Source organism: Beta vulgaris, chromosome 8, assembly GCF_026745355.1.
Source record: "Beta vulgaris subsp. vulgaris cultivar EL10 chromosome 8, EL10.2, whole genome shotgun sequence".
NCBI classification, from domain to species: domain Eukaryota; kingdom Viridiplantae; phylum Streptophyta; class Magnoliopsida; order Caryophyllales; family Amaranthaceae; genus Beta; species Beta vulgaris.
Genome location: NC_079209.1, coordinates 54,780,199 through 54,802,113, shown reverse-complemented (window position 1 = coordinate 54,802,113; position 21,915 = coordinate 54,780,199). Strand labels below are relative to the sequence as shown.

The window sequence follows — 21,915 nt, the reverse complement described above, 5'->3', positions numbered from 1 at the left end:
TTTTCAGTGATCAAAGCAATGACCATCAATGTACATTGTGATTTTATTGAATTTGGTATGAGATTGTAATTGTACATATTGAATTTCATTAGTGAACAAACATCAAACACACCAGTGTACAAAGAATGGAAATTACTCACTTGACATATTTCGGTAGGGACTGTAATTGTACATATTGAATTTCATTACTGAACAAACATCAACACACCAGTGTACAAAGATTGCAAATTACTCACTTGACATCAACTTCATGAATTGGGTTACTTTCAGTGGGGGTTGTCATTGTACATTTTGATTTTATTAATGAACAACCACGAAGCCAAGGATGTACAAGGAGGTTGAGTGTGGAAAAGAGAGAAGTGGTGAATTTCGGTATGAGACTGTAATTGTACATATTGAATTTCATTAGTGAACAAACATCAACACACCCAGTGTACAAAGATTGCAAATTACTCACTTGACATCAGCTTCAGGAATTGGGTTACTTTCAGCTGGGGGCTGTCATTGTACATTTTGATTTTGTTAATGAACAACCACAAAGCCAAGAATGTACAAGGAGGTTGAGTGTGGAAAAGAGAGAAGTGGTGAACAGTATATGGGGGACATCAAATCAGTTATTAAATGGTGAACAGTAACTGTCAAATCAATTACTTTTTATATTTTGACATGTACACCGGATGTAATGGGAATGTACATTAGCTGTCAAATCAATTACTTTTTTGCATGTTGAATGGTGTGTTTCATTCTTATTGCCTTGCGTTTTGAAGCTGGTGTAGGATGCTCATCCTACACCTTGGTCCATGATCTACTAATTGTTATAAGTTGGTAAAAATGTGAAATTGTACCTTTTGTAGCATTGATTTTGTGAAGTAGTACCTTTATTGTTTTATTTTGTCAACTAGTACCTTTAAGTCTTTTAATCTTTTATTTTCAGTACATTTACTTCATTTTCCGGCCAAAATTGTCAATAATCCGATGTTGACTTCAATTCTCCCTCCAAATTTTGCGCGTATGTTGCACATTAAGTCTTTTAACTCATCTCTCCCACTCGCCCAAAATACTTCTCCCATTTGCATCCATCTCGTCCCCAAAAAACAGTACCCTTGACCATTCTCATCAAAATTCTCCCTGCCGACCCTAAATTTTACCTTGTGAAAGATAATTCAACTTGGGAATTGGATTCCAATTTAAGTGTTCTCCAATTTCAGAGATATGTTATATCAATTCCTTTTGGTTTTATTTTCGGAAAATTAGGGCTAATTTTTTGTTCGTTTTAGTCTTATACAAGAATGTCTTCTTCAAAGTATGAATCTTCCTCGGCCAAACGTACTAGAAAATGTGGATGTGGAGTCTCAATTGCTGAAAAAAGATCATGGACCATTGATAATCTAGTGAGGAAATTTATAGCATGAAAATTTTATGATAAGGAGAGTGAGCACATGGGTTGTGAGCTTTTTGATTGGGTGGACCAAGGTTCGACTGAATGGCAGAAGGAAGAAAGAGACAGAGAGGAGAGAGAGTATTTACTGAAACTGAACTGAGGTTGGTGAGAAAGTAAAGGTGGAAATTGAAGTCAGCATCGGATTGTTGACCATTTTGGCCGGAAAACAAAGTAAAGGTACTGAAAATAAAAGATTAAAGGTCTTAAAGGTACTAGTTGACAAAATAAAACAACAAAGGTACTTGTTCACAAAATCAGTGCTACAAAAGGTACCATTTCACAATTTTTCCTTATAAGTTATAAATTAGCATGAAACTTAAATCTCCCTGCTTTGTTTCAAGTTCCAACCTTTCTCTTCTCCTTGCTTATACTTGAGCAAAATATCCTTAAGAAGTATAGTGGTCCTTTGTAAATTGAACACTCTTTATAAAGGTGGCAGTTAGTTTTCTACTTTCTTAAGGAAACAGAGAAGCAAAAGGCCCACTTCCAACAAACCTTTAAACACGGAGTAACGTAGCAATCTTACTAATATTTCAAAGTAATTAATTTACAAGCATTATATTGATGTCTATTGCAAGTCTGCAACCAAATTTTCTTTAACTAATACCAAAAATGTCTTGACCTAGTGGTTAAAATTGAGGTGATGTGAACGATAAATTACAGGTTCAAATCCCCCCTCTTCTTCTTTGTACTTCGTACTCTGCCTTTGTGCTCATCTGCATTAAAAAAAATTCTTTAACTAATTGAACTCTACCATTTATAAGAGATAATTGCTGATTTTCTTGTATACTCATCATCATATACAGTTTGTTACGGATGTAGGGGTCTAGTGCAAAAAACTAATAAGGCAAAACCAATAGAGATTAACCAAACACACACCTAACAAAATAGGAAAGGGCTTATGTAATAAAATAGTTTAGTTACACGTCAATCAAAAACTCACACTATAACTATCACACTGTAACATTTGGACACTCAAGTACTCCCGATCTATATCCTATATTTAACCATTACAAGCTTTAACTAGAGCTTTAACGTGTTTTCCGTATTTTTCATTATATATCTTGGCATTTTAGTAAATGCAAATCATATAATATTTTTTTAATATCATTGGACCTCAAATTGCTTACAAACCTCAAATTGTTGTAATAGATTCCTATGTGGTTCACTCCTTAGTAAATCGTGATGCTTCACTTTATAGCTTGAATTTAGTTCCCTCATTGGTTCGTGGTGCTACAAGTGAGTATGAATTAAGGCTTATTCTCAACAAAAAAAATATTAATTTTTACACATTGGAATCGATTCTTGCTAATCGGAAATTGATTTTATCATAAGAAACCCAATTCTTTCTAATTATTTTTAAACTTTTACTTAATAATCTTACCACAACACCACAATAGTTTTTTGTTAGAACTACTTCCTCCGTAACAATAATAAATGCAACAAATAGATATTATTTGTAAAGTACTAAAATATTCATTTATCGCACTTATACATTAGTAATTAAAACTTTTGATACTAATTTTTGCTAATGAAAAAAAATGATTTCTACTAAAACTCATGAAAAGGTGACCTCACTCGAATACCTCCAAGTTCCCACCTCTTAAATTCTCTTCCCCTCTAGTCTTAAAAATTTATAAACTCCCACTTGCTTCCGACACCCTCTGCTTCCTTTCTCCCTCCTTTTTAACATCAACTCATAACATAAAAGAAAAACAAAAAAGAATGGTTCTTGTTACCAAGTGAAAAAAGTAAAGAAATTTGGGAAATTTTTTGGTGGGAAAAAAAATCTCAAAAATGGGACTTCAGATTTGGGTAATGGGTATGTGTTTTTTGGTGTATTTTTTGAGCTCAAGCTTAGTTTTTGTTAGTACAAGCCCAGTTTTAGGAAGAAAAAGAGAAAAAGGAAGAGTTTACATTAATGGCAGAGCTGCCATTGGAGAAACTGATGAAGATTTCATTTGTGCTACCTTAGATTGGTGGCCTCCTGAGAAATGTGATTATGGAACTTGTGCTTGGGGTCATGCTTCTCTTCTTAATCTGGTAAAGTTTCAATCTTTTTGCTTGTAAAGTTATATACTGTTGAAAAAAATGTGAACTTTGAGCTTTTTCTTGTTGGAAATATTGCTAAAAAGTTTTTCTTCTTGCATTACATTGTGTGATCCTGCTGTTTTTACCTTGAGTTCTGCTGTAAATCAAGATTTTAGATTAAAGTAGCAAACTTTTTCAAATTTGTACATGTTTATGGGAATTTATTGACTAAAAGCTGATTTCTGATGTTTTTTCCAACAGATTTCAGGGCAAAAAAATTTCTGTTATTTTCATTTTTTACTAGATTATGGACATTTGCTGAGGTCATCAATATATAATCCTACATAGGATAATTCTGATTCTTTTTCCTTGAAATATCCCTGTAATTTTAGCAGTGTTTTGTAATCTGTGGTGTTTTTATTTTTCCCTGAACTTTATATGCAGGATCTCAACAATCAGTTATTTTTGAAAGCAATAAAAGGTGTGTAATTCTTTCTAACTTCTCATGAAGTTTTCATTTTCCTATGTTACTCAGACTTGGTAACTAGTGTGCGGACAAGCATACTTGTCCAATTGACAGACTCAACTATTTTATAAAATTTTTGCATGTTTTTGGTCCAACATGAAGTGTACCTGCAGGCTCCATATCTATCATGTGGTGTCGGGTATCTAACATGAGCTATGTTACTCGAACTCAGCTACTCATGTTGAACACGTATACGAGTATGTGTTTAAGTGTCTGAGTTGAATATTTTATAAAAATTTTGCATGAAGTTTTGACCTTCGAGGATCTAATATGGATACTTAAGGTAAATTGTAGAGTCTGAGTAACATCAGAAATGAGTACTTGAGGCAAACACTTACACGAGTACGTGTTTAAGTGTCTGACTTGAGTATTCTGAAAAATTTCCATGTTTTCTGCACAATGCTTGAGTTTGGACAATCTGACATGGGTACTTGAGGTAAAATGCGGAGTCTTAGTAACATAGGACTTGAGTTTGGAGTCTCAGTACTTCAGGCAAACTAAAAAGTCCAAGTAACTTTATCAGTGGAGTTTCTTACTTGAAAGTGTTAATAATGCAGCCTTTTCGCCTTTGAAGATTAGGCTGGGTGGTACATTGCAAGATAAAGTGGTATATGAAAGCGAAGATTCTAAGCTACCATGCATCCCTTTCAGTAACAAAACCACAGAAATGTTTGGTTTTACTCCTGGGTGTTTACCAATGAAGCGTTGGGATGAGCTAAATGCATTCTTCAACAAAGCTGGGTAAACAATAATCTACTTTGATTGCATCACCTTACAAAAATCTCCATTATAAACTGCAATAATTGAAATTTTAAAGGCAGTAATTCTCATCCAAAAATAAATTTTGCTTCACTCGTTTTCAGGGCATTGGTTGTTTTTGGACTGAATGCTCTTGCTGGAAGAAGCATTCAGCCTGATGGCTCAGCTACCGGTGCATGGGATCCTTCAAATGCTGAATCTCTAGTTCGGTATACCGTGGAAAAAGGCTATGATATTTATGGCTGGGAGCTAGGTGATCTATATATTTCAATTTTTCTACGATTTTAAAATTTTCGAATGATAATGGAACGGGTCTAGACCAGGGCTATATCTCAGGGAACTGTCTAGGCTCTTGAGAGTTGAGAAGGAAAGGAAAACAAACTTTCAAGAGCCCCTAGCGAGGAACTGAACTTGTGACATCGAACTTCGAAGTCACAAGGTCAAGCTCCTAGCCTCCTATTATGTTACAACAGCTGATCTCCTATCAGACTGTCTAACCCAGCCAGACCAGCAACTTTTTGTGTATTATTGCTTAAACTTTTATCTTGTACCAACTTTTTTATAGGCTGTCTGAGTCAGACCATCTGATGTAAGAATTTGTTTTTTGAGGGGACTGATGTAAGAATTTGTGATATTACAATGACGGAAGATACTGAATTAGTGTCTGATTTGTGTTTAATATGCATTTGGTTGGCAGGAAATGAGCTCAGTGGCAGTGGAGTAGGCACGCGAGTTTCAGCAGCTCAGTATGCATCTGATCTCATCTCTCTGAACAACCTGATGCAAGAGATTTACAAGGCTAACAACGCTAAACCTCTGGTTATAGCACCTGGTGGTTTCTTCGATCAAAACTGGTTTACAGAATTTATCAATAAGACGCACAACAACCTTGACGTAATGACACACCATATATACAATCTAGGGCCAGGTAATTTATTTACATAATAAGTATGTTTTTAGCAGTAGTTTCTTAAGCTCATAGGAGAAACTGAAATATATGATATCCAAATGCGTAGGAGTTGATGAACACCTTATAGAGAAGATCCTCGATCCATCATATCTCGAGGGAGAGGCAGATACATTTAGAAGACTCCAGAACATTCTTACGAGTTCTGGGACTTCTGCAGTTTCATGGGTTGGTGAAGCAGGAGGTGCTTATAACAGTGGTCGAAACCATGTCACTAATTCATTTGTGTTTAGTTTCTGGTAAAATACGTACAAGCTGCATTTGTTTTGATCTTTATTCGTCATTCATGAGATTTTCTTATGTTTGATTGTGTAATCTAATAGCTTTGATGATGAAAAACAGGTATTTAGATCAGCTTGGAATGGCAGCAAAGTATGATACAAAAACATATTGTAGACAAACTTTGATTGGAGGAAACTATGGCTTGCTTAACACCACGACCTTTGTTCCTAATCCAGACTACTACAGGTTACATTATATTTCTTTTCTTTTCGTTCCTTTATACTGTCTGTGTTTATACTATCAAATTGAGCCTGAAATACTGAAATCCCATGAAATAATAGTTAGAAAAATGTGCTTCAAACTCGAAAATTGAGATCGAGCAACTCTAACCCAACCTAAGCAGCTAAATGTAGCTTTATATTGCATCTGGCCTAAAAGTCGACCATCCTGATCGGCATGTTTAATGTGAAAATTCTGTCTTGATGATTGGTTATTCTTCTTTCTGCAGTGCCCTTCTATGGCATAAATTGATGGGAAGGAATGTACTATCAACAAGTTTCTCTGGGACGAAGAAAGTTCGAGCTTATGCTCATTGCTCAAAACTTTCAGTAAGTTAAACTCTTAGAACCCGAGTCCATAAATATATGATTACTGGAGAATCAAGTGGGAGCTACATGGTAGAGCTCCCACCTCCAAGTTGGGTATTATGATGGTTTCTCTTCTGGGTAAAACTCTCAGCTTTCAGCTAAACAGCTCAGTTTTCTGTGTCATCTGTAGCCTATTTTAACAGATACTTAAGATTCGGTTTTTTCCTGTCTGCAGCAAGGGATAACAATGTTATTAATCAACTTAGACGGAAACAGCACCGTTGAAGCAAATGTTGCCTTTAACGGAACTTGGAGTCTTCTACACACGCGACACCATATTCATAAGCATAAAAATAGGGCACGAGCAATCAAGTGGCACCAAAAAAAAGCAGCAGATGGAGGAGTAAGAGGTGAATACCATTTAACAGCCAAAAATGGTGACTTACAAAGCCAAATAATGCTGCTCAATGGAGAAGCTTTAAGTGTAAATTCATCTGGAGAAATTCCTGACTTGACTCCTTTACATGTTAACTCATCTGAGCCAATAGTTTTAGGACCGTTTTCAATTGTATTTGTTCACATGCCTTACATTCTTCTTCCTGCTTGCAAATAATTAGGTGAAATCTGAAAGATTTCATCTTATATTTGTTTTACTGTAAGGAAGTTCTAATGGAGTAATGGTAATAAAATTTAGATTTAGAGGGTGGAACCAGAATGGTTTCCATCTGCACTAGTTCATGGTGTAACTCATCTATATCCTACATAGCTAATTCAAAATACCTAGAAGTAATTTGCTAAACAATGAAGTATAACCAATGCATCATTTGTATTTTATTCATGATTCAATGAGGTTCAATACATAGCTAATTCAAAATATCTAGATACATATATCAACCTCAAGCCCAATAGATTAAGTACCAACAGCATTATTAGCTGTGTGAAATATTACATGATAATATATATCTTCTATATGATGAATATACAAAAGAGGGGCAGTATTTGGTAGATTGACAAAAGGTCATTTACAATCTATAAGTGCAAAAAGACGCATCAATTCCAATCCGATGCAGTCTACTCTAACTCGGAAAAGCTTTGAGGTTTGCTGCTTGCAAATGCTAACCAAACTACGGTACCAGTCAAATAAAAGAAGATTGAGGGTGCGAACAGTGATATCTGCAAAAGAGGATGACATAAACTGAGCAAATCATAGGTCAGGCGAGATACTAATTTAGTGAGAGGATGTGATGGCGAGCTTACACTCCACGAATGGGTTGAATCAAGCAGAAAACCTGTGAGAGCTATACCAACAATGCCTGGTACTGCCCCAACAGTATTGGTTATACCCTGAAGTCAATAACGGGTTTGATTAGAACAAAATCAAAGTGCATCTCGGATAATTCACGACAATTATCTTATTTCATGCATAAAATTGAGAAGGCAGCATGTTATGGTTATGTTACTCGGACTTGGGTACTTGTATCGAGTAGGGGTATGTCTGACTCTGCTATATATAGTAGAATCTATATTTGGCCGAAAATGAAGTATTGAAGTCCCAATGCCCAGGTCGGAGTGTCAGGGATCCGACAGAGGTTGAAGACAACCTGAACCTATCTATTGTATGAGGTCACATGCTATGGTCATAAAAAAAGGGAGATCGTCCAAGCCCTGATGCTTCCGCTCATAACCTATCGTCAGAAAGGAAGAGGAAGCTTTTGTGATCAAACTGAAGAGTTCAAGTATCTGGAGAACCAGACTATTTAAATAGATATGTTAATATGAGTACAAAACAGAGCGATAGATACTTTTCTCAAGTGATAGCATGGAGTTTCCTAGGCCTTTAAAGACCGACTTAAAAAGTGCTCGGGTACCCCTCCTATAAAGTCTGCTGTGCATTTTGATCTGTCTTATTATGGTACTTGTCTTATGTTTAGGTCTTGAACTCACCCCATAGCCAACAAGTTCATATATGCCTAGAGGACCAATTTCCGACACTAAGCAGAAGTCTTGACAGAGGGATGGCTATGAAACAGCTTCTAGGAGTAACCAAAGGCCCATATCGAGCTACAGCAAGAAAGGTGGCCTCAACAGCCTATCAGGAAGGTTATATCTCACATAGAACTGAAAATGGGCCTGGAAAAACAAAGCAGCCTGTTCAGACCAAGATTATTGGCTGCATTAGATCGTCCAAACCTGGTATATTTGGGCAGAAGCATAAAATGACCTAGAAATGCATTCGGGCTCGGCCGCAACCCCAAAAATGGCCCGACCAATCAGGGAAGGTTGCAAAATGGCCAGAAAAATGCAGCTCAAACCATGCCAGGGCAGGGTACCGGCAGACTGCGATCAGCTCTATAATCTCACACGCTACAATTTAAGGTCCAACATAGAAATAACAACGAGAACAGGAGGAAGGCCTTCTCCAGTCACTCAATAGATACCAGAATCAACATATTACTCTGACCTGAGTTTACTGGTTTGCTAATCTCAGGACCAAATTTACCACCCATACCCACAAAGGATGCCAACACATAATATGACCTCAATAGACCAATAAGCACTTATGGTCCTATGGACCCCATCTTGAACACTTGGGGCTGAACAGCATTCAGAGTGAAGACACCTTAAACCAAATCCAAAGATTTATTATCACTTTTAAGTTTTAATGGCTACATAGTCAGCCAACCCTGTCCAAATGGGATTAAAGATCTGATAATGTTGTTGATTAAAGGCTATAGGTCATTCCCGAGATACTACTTTTAGATACTGATGCAAAGACTTGACAATATACTTCCTCCGTTTGTCTTTGTCAATAAGTGAAACATAAGAAAGTGGGGGAATGCCAAGGAATGTAGAGAGAGAAAGTTAGAGACCACAGTAAAGTAAGGTAATTCAAGGGGTGAAACAAAAAAGTTGTGGTCTCCTCTTGCTTTTAGGTGTCATATTTGTAATAATATTGAACTTTCTTTACCATTTTAAGTTGGGTTGCACATATTGTGACTATTCCAAATAAGGAAAGTGTTTCACTTATTGAGAAACGGAGGTAGTATAATACACAATGGATCCATGGACCATGTTGGTCATCTTCTCCCCAAAACTGAATTTGATCTATAGGCTATAAATTACACGGATCCCAAAGTATGCTAACATAACTCCTTTTAAAGGCTATCCCAAAACTACAGAACACCTTTCAACTGGACAGGGATAATTGCATTAAGTACTTTACTCTAAGAAAGGACCAAGCCAAGCTAAGTGGCTGGTACAATATGCTCCCTTTTGAACTGTAAAGTATTCTACACCTAAAGTAACAGCAAGAAAGCACTTGCCAATGCAAGTAATATTTCCAAATAATAGCCAACATTCAATTTGTTGATCTTTGTGGTATTCTATACGTAAATTAACATTCATGTTTATCATTTAAACCCCCTTCATCTAATCATTTTATAAATCTGATTATGACCACCTTGTTTCTGAAAACCGTGGATGCTAAAATGCTAACTCTCGGTATGTTAATTAAACGAAAGCTCAATACACCATCACCATGTGATGCCAACGAACATCAGTTTCAAAAAGGAATATGCTGAAAAAATATCGGTAATCTTTCTTACCAAAAGTATACTTGCATATTCACGTGATATATCTTGATGTGTACAATAAAGCCCTGCAGCAAAATAGGCATAAGCAATTAAGTAAGCATTCTCCCTTGACAAACTTGTTCAAGAGTCAATAAATATCACATTTGAAATAAATTACCTGATAAAGCAAAACTTGAGAGTGCTAAACCACTAGTTAGTAACCCCACAACTTCCCAAGGCGGCAACCCTAAATCTATTGAGGAAAGAGTCATGCAAAAAGCCGGGGATACAAAAGCTATGGTTTGGCAAATCTTTCTCACCTGTATGAACAGAAACATAACATGCATGAAAAAGATTACTAAACACAAAATTATTGAAGGCAATGAATGATGTACTGGCATAATCGAAATCACAAAGATAATTGTTTTACATCAACTAAAATATAATTCTTCCTCTTAGCTCTTTCTCTCTTTTCTTTTTTTGATCACCCCTCTTTTATTTTTGCTTTGACCAAAATACAAGAAAAAATATAGCAACGTAGGATCTTGTTTAATTCATCTCGATGTGTATCAACTTCTTATAATTTTTACTAATGCTTAATCAAAGATATTCATGGTCAAAGTTGTGCATCGGAGATTGTGCAAATGAAAGAGTGTAGAAGAAAAAATATATGAAAGCAGTATTTTTAAGTTTTAACAGCTTTTTCGGTAGGCAGTATAACTCACGGTTATGGTAATGAATCTATAAACAATTCATTTTAACAGTCTCATTCCAATATTCGTGGTCTTTTACAAAATTCCATTACCATTCAATACCACCTCAAAGGTGGTAATAGAACTTTATAGAGAAAAAGGGTCATTTGGGTGGATAAGCACTTGGACATCCTCACAATATTAGATATTAATTTATTAATTAACATTACGACCATTTTTTGTCGATTATCAACCAAGTCGTCAATGTTGTTGAGAATGGTAGGCAAAATGGTTGGAGATTGAAGTTTGGGAAATGGAGAGGTAAGGACATTCCTTATACAATGGGAACACTTAATGTGCTAATGGAAGGATGTTTTTTTTTTCAAAAATTATATACATTCAGGGCTCAGGCAGAAGTCTTAAGTCCTAACTTTTAGATTATGATGTTGCTCTTATCACAAATGCTTACTATGTTAAAAGACCAGGATTCAATTTTCAGAAAGCTAAAAAAACATTCTGCAATATATGAAAGAAGTAAGACTTCTCACTGTAGTTGTATCGATTCCTCGAGCAATCAAATAATCAGCAAATTGCGCGGCAAAGTTGGTAGTAATAACAGAAGCCAAGGGAGGAAGTACAGCAACCTGAATTAGACAGTATTAAAGTTGTGTAAGATTATAATTTGTCATTCAATAGTAGACAGCTAAGTCAGGCAATTAACTATCAATTACAGTATGTAACAAAAAGATCTGCATGTCTGTCAAAATTCTGATTTGAAGTTTAATTTGTTTCAAACAACCAATTCTTGGACCAGGGGGTAATAACTTTGCAGAGCTCATTCATGAGTATTTGATATTGCTACAATTCTACAAACTCACTCCTCTCAGGCTTCCATCCTAAGAATTTTTGCAGGTTTCACAATCGTACTTCAACCATTATTTTCCCTAGCCATATTTTAGTAATATTCTTAAGATAGCTAGTAAAACGATATAAGTAATTTGAGGACATATTTAACACCAGCATCCTACTTTTAGCAAATTCGTTGTTAAATATATCAAACTTTTACCACCACAAGTCAAGCAAAAACTTCAATTTGAAAGGGGAGTACTAAACAAGAAATTATATATTCTCAGGTTTACCCTGCAAGAAGCACAGTGGTAGGAGTAAATTGTGTGCCAACTATTTCTGTTAAAATTTTCTTGATTAAATGGCTTGACAAGTAATCAACCAATCCAGGACATCGATGACACACAAAAGCTAAACTCGGTCTTCTACTTATTAAAAGCAGAGGAGATTGGATGCAGCATCTGAATTGTGAAGTTAAGCTTACCCCTGCGGCTTCTGTCAAATTAAGATCCAACTCCTCACTGCAAGAGATGTAAACCAAAATCAATGTTTATATTACTGAAAATAATATACAAATAGAGAAGTTAGATGGATGAGAAAGATAAATGGTTCTCTTAGAGTTTAAAGAGTGTAAGCCAGTCAAGTAGGTCACGTAAATACAGTCCTCCAGATCAGCCAAGACTATGATGGAGGTCATTCCCGGAGGACACGAAGCATCCAAAACATATTTTTAGCACTTGGAATCGTTCGCTATCGCGGTAACAGTCATGACACCATATTTGCGGGTAATGAAGAGGGTTTACGGCCTAATATCTCGGTCATCGTAAGCTCAAAAATCTTTATAATACATTTGTGATGCAGTGATGTGGCTGGGATTTGATACCTCCAAAAGTAATATAATGATTCTTATATAGTCAAAGCATCACAATTTACATACCTAAAGTAAGTCGGCAGCCAAGATAGACAAGTATAATGCCCCCAACTTCCACAAAAATGTGCATATATCATTGCCCAGACAGCTGGACTTCGGAAAAATGCCTTCCATGGAACATCCTGTAAATAAGCAGACAAGGAATAAGTGTATGAGCGCAAGGAGATAGAAGTGATCACTTGACTTTGAAGCAATGAAAGAAAAATGGGTAATTTGGTCAAAAGCTTTGGCATTCACTGCCAAGCTCAGGGGCACATGATAATCATGCATTCACCAAAAAGTGCAGCTGACAAACTTCATATTGATACTGCCCATACATCTAATCAATTATGTAGGATTTCCAGCATTACAGGGAGCATATATTACAAGAAAACCATCAAGTCATTTCAAACATCATGTGATGCATGCCTGTCTTCTTTGAACGAACTAGAGCATCAAATTTCAAAGCATTCCATCTTTCTTCAAAATCTTGCATCTATGAAGGGCATAGGAGCCCAAACATATTCTTTTGGGAAAATATTCTTCCTTCCCAAGGGGCTTAAGATACGCAAGTTACATTTTTGATAAACAATCATCAAGGTTCAGCAGAAAAGTTGTTTAGCTTTCAATGTTACCTTTTCCCTTGCACTATTTTGCATTTGCCTCAGTTTCTTTAGCACTAAAAGTATCAAGGACCAAAGGGAGTCAAGAGAAAGATAAGTTATTAGCTTTCTGAGCAGAATCAAATTGCAGGTATATGTTCATACACAACTGGTACTAGGTTAAGGAGCCATGTCATGCTTATTTAGAAGTTAGATGTGCTTAAGATCTAAAGGAAACAAGTAATCAATAGCTAAGTCAAACTGCAAAATCAAATTGTAAATCCATCAGATGACTTATAACTGTGTATAATATCTTTACCTTCAAGGAAGATTTTAGCTCCTCCAAGGAATTAAACGACACTTTTTTATTGGATACAGATTCTACACCTGTACAACAATGGTAGAAGTGTGTTAAAAGACGTAGCGCTAAGTAATTCAATGTATGGGGAAATTATATATCTATAGTTCGATCATGTGAGATATGCTGTCATTTACACTTGAAAGCAAGGTTATACAAATGAGCATGAAAAGTAGCTTACTAGGCATGCTTGAAGCAGCTGACTTAGCCTCTCCGTCTTCAATATACTGAAAGCCCAAAAACCTTCAAGTTTTTTGGGTATGAAAGTCATACTTCAGTCAGGCTTGACTGCTATGAAAAACCAAGCAAGAAAGCTCAATGGGGTAGCTGCAAATTAGAGCAAGCAAACTACTATCTACATGCATAAAGAGACAGCAATAATTGAGTGGCAATTAAATGACAATTAGCACCTTTAATCTTATCAAACAATAAAATCTTTACTAAAAAGTATTCATACTTGCGAAGAGAAGACCACAAATTACTAACCCCGGTCAACACAAGAAATAGCTTATGAGTTGACTCTTCACAAAAAATCCAGTCTTTCCTTCACCAATATAATATAATTTTCGGAAAAACACAACTTTCAGATGAAGCTCAAAAATAGAAGTCCATATCTTTAGTCCTCACTTAATGGGAAATTAACTTTTTCAAGAAAAAGCCGAGCAATGCCACACACAAAGAGTAGTTGATATACACAATATCAGCAAACATTTCTATGGCAATAGCAAAGGGCATGAAGTAAATCCGACCAATGGTAATTCTCACTGTTTGTAACCAAATTAAACTAGTACAAATATAAGAGATGTTTCCAGAAGATTTGGAAACGCTTTATAGAAAAACTATGAAGGCATGACTAGAAGTATTAAATGTTGCACATGTAAGTGTTCTCATTTATTTTTCTGCTTATCTCATGAAACCTGAATAAAAGGACATAATTGGAGCATAAATTCATATCTAAAAGGGTGCTCACCATACTACTCCCAGAAGGCCGAATAAGTAAAATACGGATTCCCAGCCAAAATTCTGAATGATTGGAGGAGCCAATAAAAGCCTGAATAGTAAATCAAAGCCAGGAAGTGTTAAAGACAAATTATACCACTAATGAATACAAATTATTTCGCTGATGCATCACCCATTTATATTTTTATAAACTATACCTCTGACATTTAACATGATAATATAATAATATGCTTTCTGTTATGAGCCCAAGCAAAAGAAAAACAAGTAATTCTTATATTTTTCTCATTTTCACAAGGTCTTCTTTTCCTGCAATTAAAAATATTCATTGTTAACTAATTAGCCTGATCTCTAAACTATAAGGAAAAGGAGGGGGGCACCAAAACCCCATAAAGAAAAACAATATCTCAACTTCAACAACAACAAAAAAACAAAGCCACAAACAAACTGACTATTTTTACCAATTCACTTTCAAAATCAACATTATGAACTTTAGTCTTTTTAAAAAAAAAAAAAACTAATTTGATTAACTGTTACACACAACTTTACAGTTTTTAATTTAAAAAAAAAAATACAGAACACCCTAAACAAAGTAACAAACTATTGGTTCTTCCTCTTCTCCCTTCCATAATCTTCTCCCTTCCAATAATTGTTATCCACTGTATTTTTATGTAGAATTTTATAAGCTTTCGCACGCATTGCGTGTAGTAAATAGATAACTAAACTACGAAAGCTTAAAATTCTTACCACAAGCTGTGGTTACAGATAAAGCACAATTTTTATTTTTCAGGGAGATAAAGAGCAGTATGGAACATAGTCATGACTCATAATTCTGCCTACTCTAGTTGCAGGAAAGCCCAAAAAGAGAAAATCAGAAACAATACCCGGCTACACTTCCAACACTTAACCCACCAAAAACAAATGCAACTGCCCGTGAGCGCTCCTCCAAAGGTATGGTTCTGCATAAGCAATTAAGGAAGTTTATCAAGCGGAAACTGTAGAGCCATCTCCATTATCCAGGATTAACTTGCTTTTTTTTTGACATATGTTGGACCTCGAGAAGATGCATTCAAAGGTAAACAAGGATGTATCAAAAATAAATTAAACAACTAAAATGCACAGGACATTATTTCAAGCAAGGATTGAGCAAGCAAATCGGAAAGTTCTGCAAGGGTGGCCACAGAGCATGGAAGCAACAAAAGAGGGCTTAACGAAGATTTAAGACCCAATTTTGAAAGGAAACTAAACCTATCTAAAAAAATGCATTCAAAATACAGTGTTTCCTTAGGACAAGACACTATAAGCAATTTGGCTATGATTTGGGAAAAAGGGCAAGCAGAAAAATTCAGATGCCAAGTTTGGAAACTAGCTAAACATATCATTCATGAAGTGAAGGTGTTTTGAAGGTCAAAACCTTCACAGTTCCCCCTAGGGTGTTTTTCAATCCTAGCATGAAGTGAAGTTGCTAGTGGGCTTTGGGTATGCCATATTGACACAGATTTCAAGATCAAGAAAGTGACCACAGAAGAACCCATGGAACACAGAATATCTACACATACACCACAACCAACAGATTTGCATTATATTCCTACCTTTGGAAGATATAAGTGACACTACGACCATACAAGTTCATTATCAATAGATTAATAACAATATAGACACAGGAACATTAACTTTATAACATGTTGAGCTACTTTTGATACCATATATACCTGGCAATAAGATCTGTCGCGGCTGATGGTGAAACCCCTTCGCCAATTCCAACCTGAATTTCAGAGAGAATTCACAAATCCAACCCCTCATTATTAAATATCATAACATGTCTATGAGCTCTATTCAAAGTTCATGAAGTAGCTCTAAGATTTTCAAAACACGAGGAAAATATAGAATAAGATAGATGAGCAAGTTGAGTAACTACTGTACCAGGATTCTAGAGAAAATTAATCCTGGCATATATCCAGCTAGAACCGGAACAAATGCAGTAGCCAATGACCAAGCCAAGACTCCTAGCGCTAGAACTTGCCTGTATTAGAAAATTTAAAGCAATGAAATGCCATATGCATCCAGTATAGAGACCCCAGATATAAGGGGGGGAAACAAGAAATACAAGCACTAGAAATATAGCTAACCAACATCCACAGATGTCAGTCAGAAGTTCAAAGTTTATAAAAATGCAGTAAGTTTATGTTTTATGAATTCATACTTAGCACATGCATTAGACTAATGGTTTACCTATTCAGACATCGACTAATATGACAAAGGAAGAATCATACAGCTACTTATATGGTGATAGATTAGATAAAATTCCACGAACAAATTGTGATATGGTGATAGATAAAACCACTTCGAAAATCCAGAACATAAAAAAAGGCTTATATGGTGATAGATTGTATAAAACTCCATGAACATATTGTACAGTAAATATTCTTCAATCATCTAAAAGCAAGAAGATCTTCATCAATGTAGGGAATCATGAATGTAATTGCACACTGAACAATCTACAATCACTCCCAACATTTAGCCGAGAAGTTTGGGAGTGCCATATGTCATACACTAGGCTCCTCAATAGCTTGTTGATGTCAAAGCACCAAGTAATGGACTGCGTAATCACATCATCAAAACCTTAGGAAGTTTGAGATATACTTGGTACAAGTGTGAGGCTATGGGCTATTGGGAATCGTCACATACAAAATGGTATTCAACTTGGGGAGACTTACCCAGAGGATTATGTCGACATAGTAGCATGTCTTTACCCTGGAAAGGGGGCCAAATAACCAATAATCAAAAAAAATGAAGAGAAACAGCATAACCTTGGACATGTTTGAAAGACAACTCCTATGTTCCATGCAAGATGCTCCTTAACCCAATTACACATGTACTTTATGTCTTTATTACACTACCATCAGATCAAACAAGCCACTTAACATACTAACATAGAATTTAAGTTTTAAAGGTGCAACTAAGGCTTATAGTGCAGATGCCCAACTATTAGATTCTAATTCCTATAAAAATTATGAAAAAGAAACACATGTTTTCATAGCTCATAATGAATAGGGTAATCAAACTCCCAAGTAGAACAATGCACGCTTTATTTTGCAAGTATTGAGTGCAAATATCGATGGCAAAGGAACTAACAACATAAATATGCCACATGTACGACCCTGATGTTTCATAGATTTCATGGAATTATAATTTCGCAAAAGGACTTCAAAGTTCATATCAACTCATCGCCACGTAGTATTTGACTAATCAAAGCCAAGAAAGTCGAGATAAATGCCATTGTTTAGTACGAAAAGCACATATCGTAAGCAGTTCCAGCCTTCCATTTTCCAAATCCACACTAACCTGCCCCCAAATATTTTCGAAAGCCATCCACCAGGCAACTGACTTAACGCGTAACCCCAAAAGAAAGATGATTGTACCAATCCAGCAACTGATGCATTCCACCCAAACTGGTGCGACATTGGAATTATAGCAACACTCAAGTTCACCTATTGGCATTAGATTAAAATTCACAATGAGATTAATCTATTTGGAACATATATGCACATACAGCTCCCTAAAACTTATACTCAAGCATGCAAATCTTTCCATAAAATCATCATTAACCACCACAACAACATACAACTCCAAACCTTAAAATTTGCTACCATTAAAGCAAAAATATGAAACAAATGTGACAAATAACAACAGTTTAACAAACCTCAATCCCCAATATCCACAATGAACTTTACTCTAGAGAGCCCAAAAAAAAACCACTTGCTAAAAACATCAACAAGCATTATTACAATCCAATAAAATTCAAAACTAAAACTTGAATAACTTGACAAAATCAAAATCAAAAACTAAGATTACCCAACAATCAAAATATAAAAATGAGGCAAATTAAGTACCTTATCCATGTTACAAATGACAAAAGCCAAAGAAGTGGTACCAATAAGCTTGTATCTTTTAGGCAAATTCTTCCAAGGAGGCCATTTCCACTCAAAACCCTCCTCTCTCTCATGATCAAATTCATCCTTAGAAGCTGCAACCAAAGGTAATGATTGGTCTACATCATCTTCAACTCTCAATCTAGTGATTGTACTGCCTAATTTTTTGCCCAAAAAAACATTTTCCCTTTGTTCAAAATTAGAAAACAATCTTAATTTCAAATGGGTTTTTGTGGGAAATAGGTGTAATAAATTATGTGGGTGATGCACAAGATTTGGTGTTTGAAAATCATTTCTGAACTTCTGGGTTTTAAAGTTGTTAGCTTTATGAGGTTTAATGGCGAAATTCGCCATTTTTTGCCTCTAAGTCCAGCTTAAAAATCAAATTCTTATAACAGCGAAGTTTAACAATGGATTAAAATCTCCAGAGTTTAACCTTTTCTTTTCCTTTCTTTTGGGAAGAAAGAGAGTCAGAGGATGTTAGATGGCCACGCAAGAAATAATGTAAGGTTGTGATTTAGAAGGGACCTACCTTTTGTGAAGCAGTACTTCAGTTGCAAATCTGAGTCACTTGTATAGTTGTATACTTGTATTGTTGTATGTTTAATGTGTTCTTTCACTTGAAATTGTAAGGAATAACAAATTTGGCACGTTGCATGTGACGCTCTTCATGTAAAGTAAAAAAAAATTAGAAATTGCATCCCATGACCTTCCTCAAGTTCATGTACTAAAGTTTTAACCACTAGACCAAGTTTTATTTAGTATTATCATATCAAAGTACAATATTAATAAATGAAAATTTTTATTACCTGGGGCATAGCCCGGGCCTAATAACTAGTTAGTATAAGATATTGATCTTTGGTAAAATAAATTATTAAAGTAGTTTCTTATAAGTAAATAATTAAAAACTCAAACGATACTTTAATATATAATTTATACACCACCAAATGCTATTCCAAGATTGTAACTATTAACAAACACTACTTATACCACTACCTAACCAAACACTACTAAAGCTACTTCAAAAGCTTGTCTCGAACATGCCGTAGTATTCAAATTGTTCACCCTAAAAAAAATTATACTTCTATAAATTTTTAAAAAGAGTGACAAGAAAAGAGTATACCAAACTTGCTTGATGTAGTTGGTCGGGGATTCACTTTATAATTTTAAGGTCAAGGTCAACTTGATATCACATACAAAATGTTTGAGTTACTAAAGTATTATGATATGTCGTAAAATAAGATGTAGAGAGAGCGAACATTTACTATCATCTCGAGAGTAAAGGATAGCCTTGTGTTAAGAAATTACTATTATCTCATTCAGAGGTATCTTTTTTTTCGATATGTTTGTCCATCCATTCATTAACCTAAGTTGGTTTGTAGACTTGTTGAAGAACAAAAAATTCATGCACACCTACCATTCCATTTCAATTTTTTAAGAGAAAATGTATTAACTACTCAAATAGTCATAACTTTAATACAAATTCTTTTTTTTTTTTTTTGAAGTTAAGGAGTAGATTAAAACTAGTTAAACGTTTCATAAGACAAAGTATCTGGAGGACTGCTACTGTCCCCTATAGAACCCAGTTCTACATCATCTAAATTCATTAGTTTAATACAGCCATGAGAGGGAAGATCAAAATACAAAATTTGTTAGCACTCGTCTCAGATTTCCTCGTCATGGATTTCGCTAACTCATTTGCAACCCCATTCATCCTTCTGCCTTCATGCATGATTGACATTAAATCAGCCAACACACCCTTGGTTTGAGGAGCTTTTATCCTCATTGACCTTTTGTCCCGACATTTCAAAGAAGGAACCAAGGACAAATTTTGATGAAGAAAGAGTAGAAAGATTAGCCTCCCCAAAAAGAATCACATCATCCGCAAATAATAAATGAGAGATTTCCACCTTACCTGCTCGGAGCTTGAAAGGTGTCCAAACTTTCGAGGCACATACATCATGAATCATCTTGAGAGATATTCCATACATAAAATGAATAATATATATGGAGACAAAGGATCTCCTTGACGAAGGTCCCCTAGAGGGAGTAATCTCCTACCTTTCTCCCTGCTGACCACAACCGCGGAGGAAACGGACGTTATACAACTCATAATCAACTCAATAGTGTCCCTAGAAAAATGAAAGAAAAGCAAGCAATGGCGAATAAAGGACCATTCGAGTCTATCATAGGCTTTTTCAAGATTGAGAGCGAATAGTCCCTTTTTCCCTTTCTTTTTCCTCATAGAATTCAAACTTTCAGTAGTAATAATGTAGTTAACATTTGTGCCCCTACCCGAGATGAAACTACTTTGGTTCGAAAAGATAATATCATGGAGATGAGGCCTAATCCTATTCACTAAAATTTTAGTAACAACCTTATAGCTAGTATTGACTAGATTAATAGGCCGGAAATTCTTAACTCTCAAGGGGTTGTCACTTTTAGGGATTAGAACAATGATAGTTTTATTCAATTTTAGGGATTAGAGCAGTGATTGTTGTACCTTGACGAGAATGGCTGGTTTACAAAATCTATAACTTGTGGCTTGCAAATTCACAGAAAGACGAAGGAAAGAACAGGGGGAGGGGGTTGCGTGATTTTACAGGGGGAAGGGGTTGCACGATTTTGCAGCGGGAAGGGGGTTGCGACGGGTAGCGGAAGGGGGGAGGGGTTGCGGGGTGGGGGAAAGGGGCTTTGCGGGTGGTGGGGAGGGGGGATGCAGGGGTGGGGTGTTAGGGTTAGGATATTAGGGTTAGGAGTAGATTTAGGTTAGTTAATTAGGGTTAGGGGTAAATTTAGGTTAGTTAATTAGAGTTAGAGGGGGGATTAGGGGCTAATGACTAATGGAGTTTAACGTCGTTAGTCATTAAGGGTAAGTAGATGTATTTATTCAAAAGCGATGGGTATATGGTGAATCTCAAAAGTCGAAAGCGTATATGGTGCAAAAGAAATTTGTCAGGGATATATAGTTTAAAAAACCATAAATCTAAAATATGCTGATTATATACATAACATATGTAAAAATAATTCTTTAATAAATTTCAATTATAATTTTGTTATTGCCATTGTAATTCAACATTAGAAAAGTAACTGATAGAGAATATATCCACATATTTAGAGATATATTTTTGTATATAATTAGGTTTATATTATCCTTATCTTATCAGGTTTCCCAGAATAGTTAGAGGTGACACTTGCATAACTTATATATATGATCAATATACACCATTTCAAGATTGAGGAGTTTACATTATCTAACATAATATCTAAGCTTAGGTTCTTTTAGTTCCACAAAATTTCCTTCGATCAATAATCACACCACTTTTCATTGTGCAGCTAATTTAATTTTCTTCCCAAAAATCTGCTCATTTAGTTTAATTACTCCACACAAGTCTTGCTTTTTAGTTCCTTCCTCTGGTGTCGTCTCCCACCTCCCACTGCAATTTTATCGTAACGTGACTCTACACCATCTTCTCCACTTTCATTACTTCGAGTCTTCAACTACGGTGACCA

The 21,915-nt window shown here is 35.6% G+C and overlaps 2 protein-coding genes across 3 annotated transcripts; one reads left to right on the top strand and one right to left on the bottom strand.

Annotated features, from left to right (window-relative positions):
• The first annotated feature begins 3,070 nt into the window (after positions 1–3,070).
• LOC104901937 (heparanase-like protein 3) lies at positions 3,071–7,266 on the top strand. The gene is made up of 9 exons (XM_010689563.4): positions 3,071–3,484; positions 3,917–3,953; positions 4,556–4,739; positions 4,862–5,010; positions 5,455–5,685; positions 5,774–5,963; positions 6,067–6,192; positions 6,455–6,554; positions 6,769–7,266. Exons 1-9 carry the CDS (start codon positions 3,239–3,241, stop codon positions 7,144–7,146), a joined length of 1,641 nt encoding a protein of 546 aa, XP_010687865.1. The 5' UTR covers positions 3,071–3,238; the 3' UTR covers positions 7,147–7,266.
• A 74-nt stretch (positions 7,267–7,340) lies between these two features.
• On the bottom strand, positions 7,341–18,878 carry LOC104901935 (probable anion transporter 6, chloroplastic). Of its 2 annotated transcripts, none has more exons than XM_010689562.4 (15): positions 18,364–18,878; positions 17,816–17,961; positions 16,394–16,493; positions 16,183–16,235; positions 15,355–15,429; positions 14,484–14,564; positions 13,695–13,756; positions 13,475–13,542; positions 12,581–12,696; positions 12,128–12,164; positions 11,346–11,441; positions 10,284–10,425; positions 10,139–10,191; positions 7,791–7,877; positions 7,341–7,706 (listed from the first exon to the last, which is right to left on the bottom strand). In XM_010689562.4, exons 1-15 carry the CDS (start codon positions 18,754–18,756, stop codon positions 7,605–7,607), a joined length of 1,611 nt encoding a protein of 536 aa, XP_010687864.1. In that variant the 5' UTR covers positions 18,757–18,878; the 3' UTR covers positions 7,341–7,604. The 2 variants fall into 2 exon arrangements, with proteins under 2 accessions (XP_010687864.1, XP_048491292.1); XM_048635335.2 differs by having other exon boundaries at positions 18,405–18,626.
• Between the last annotated feature and the right edge of the window lie 3,037 nt (positions 18,879–21,915).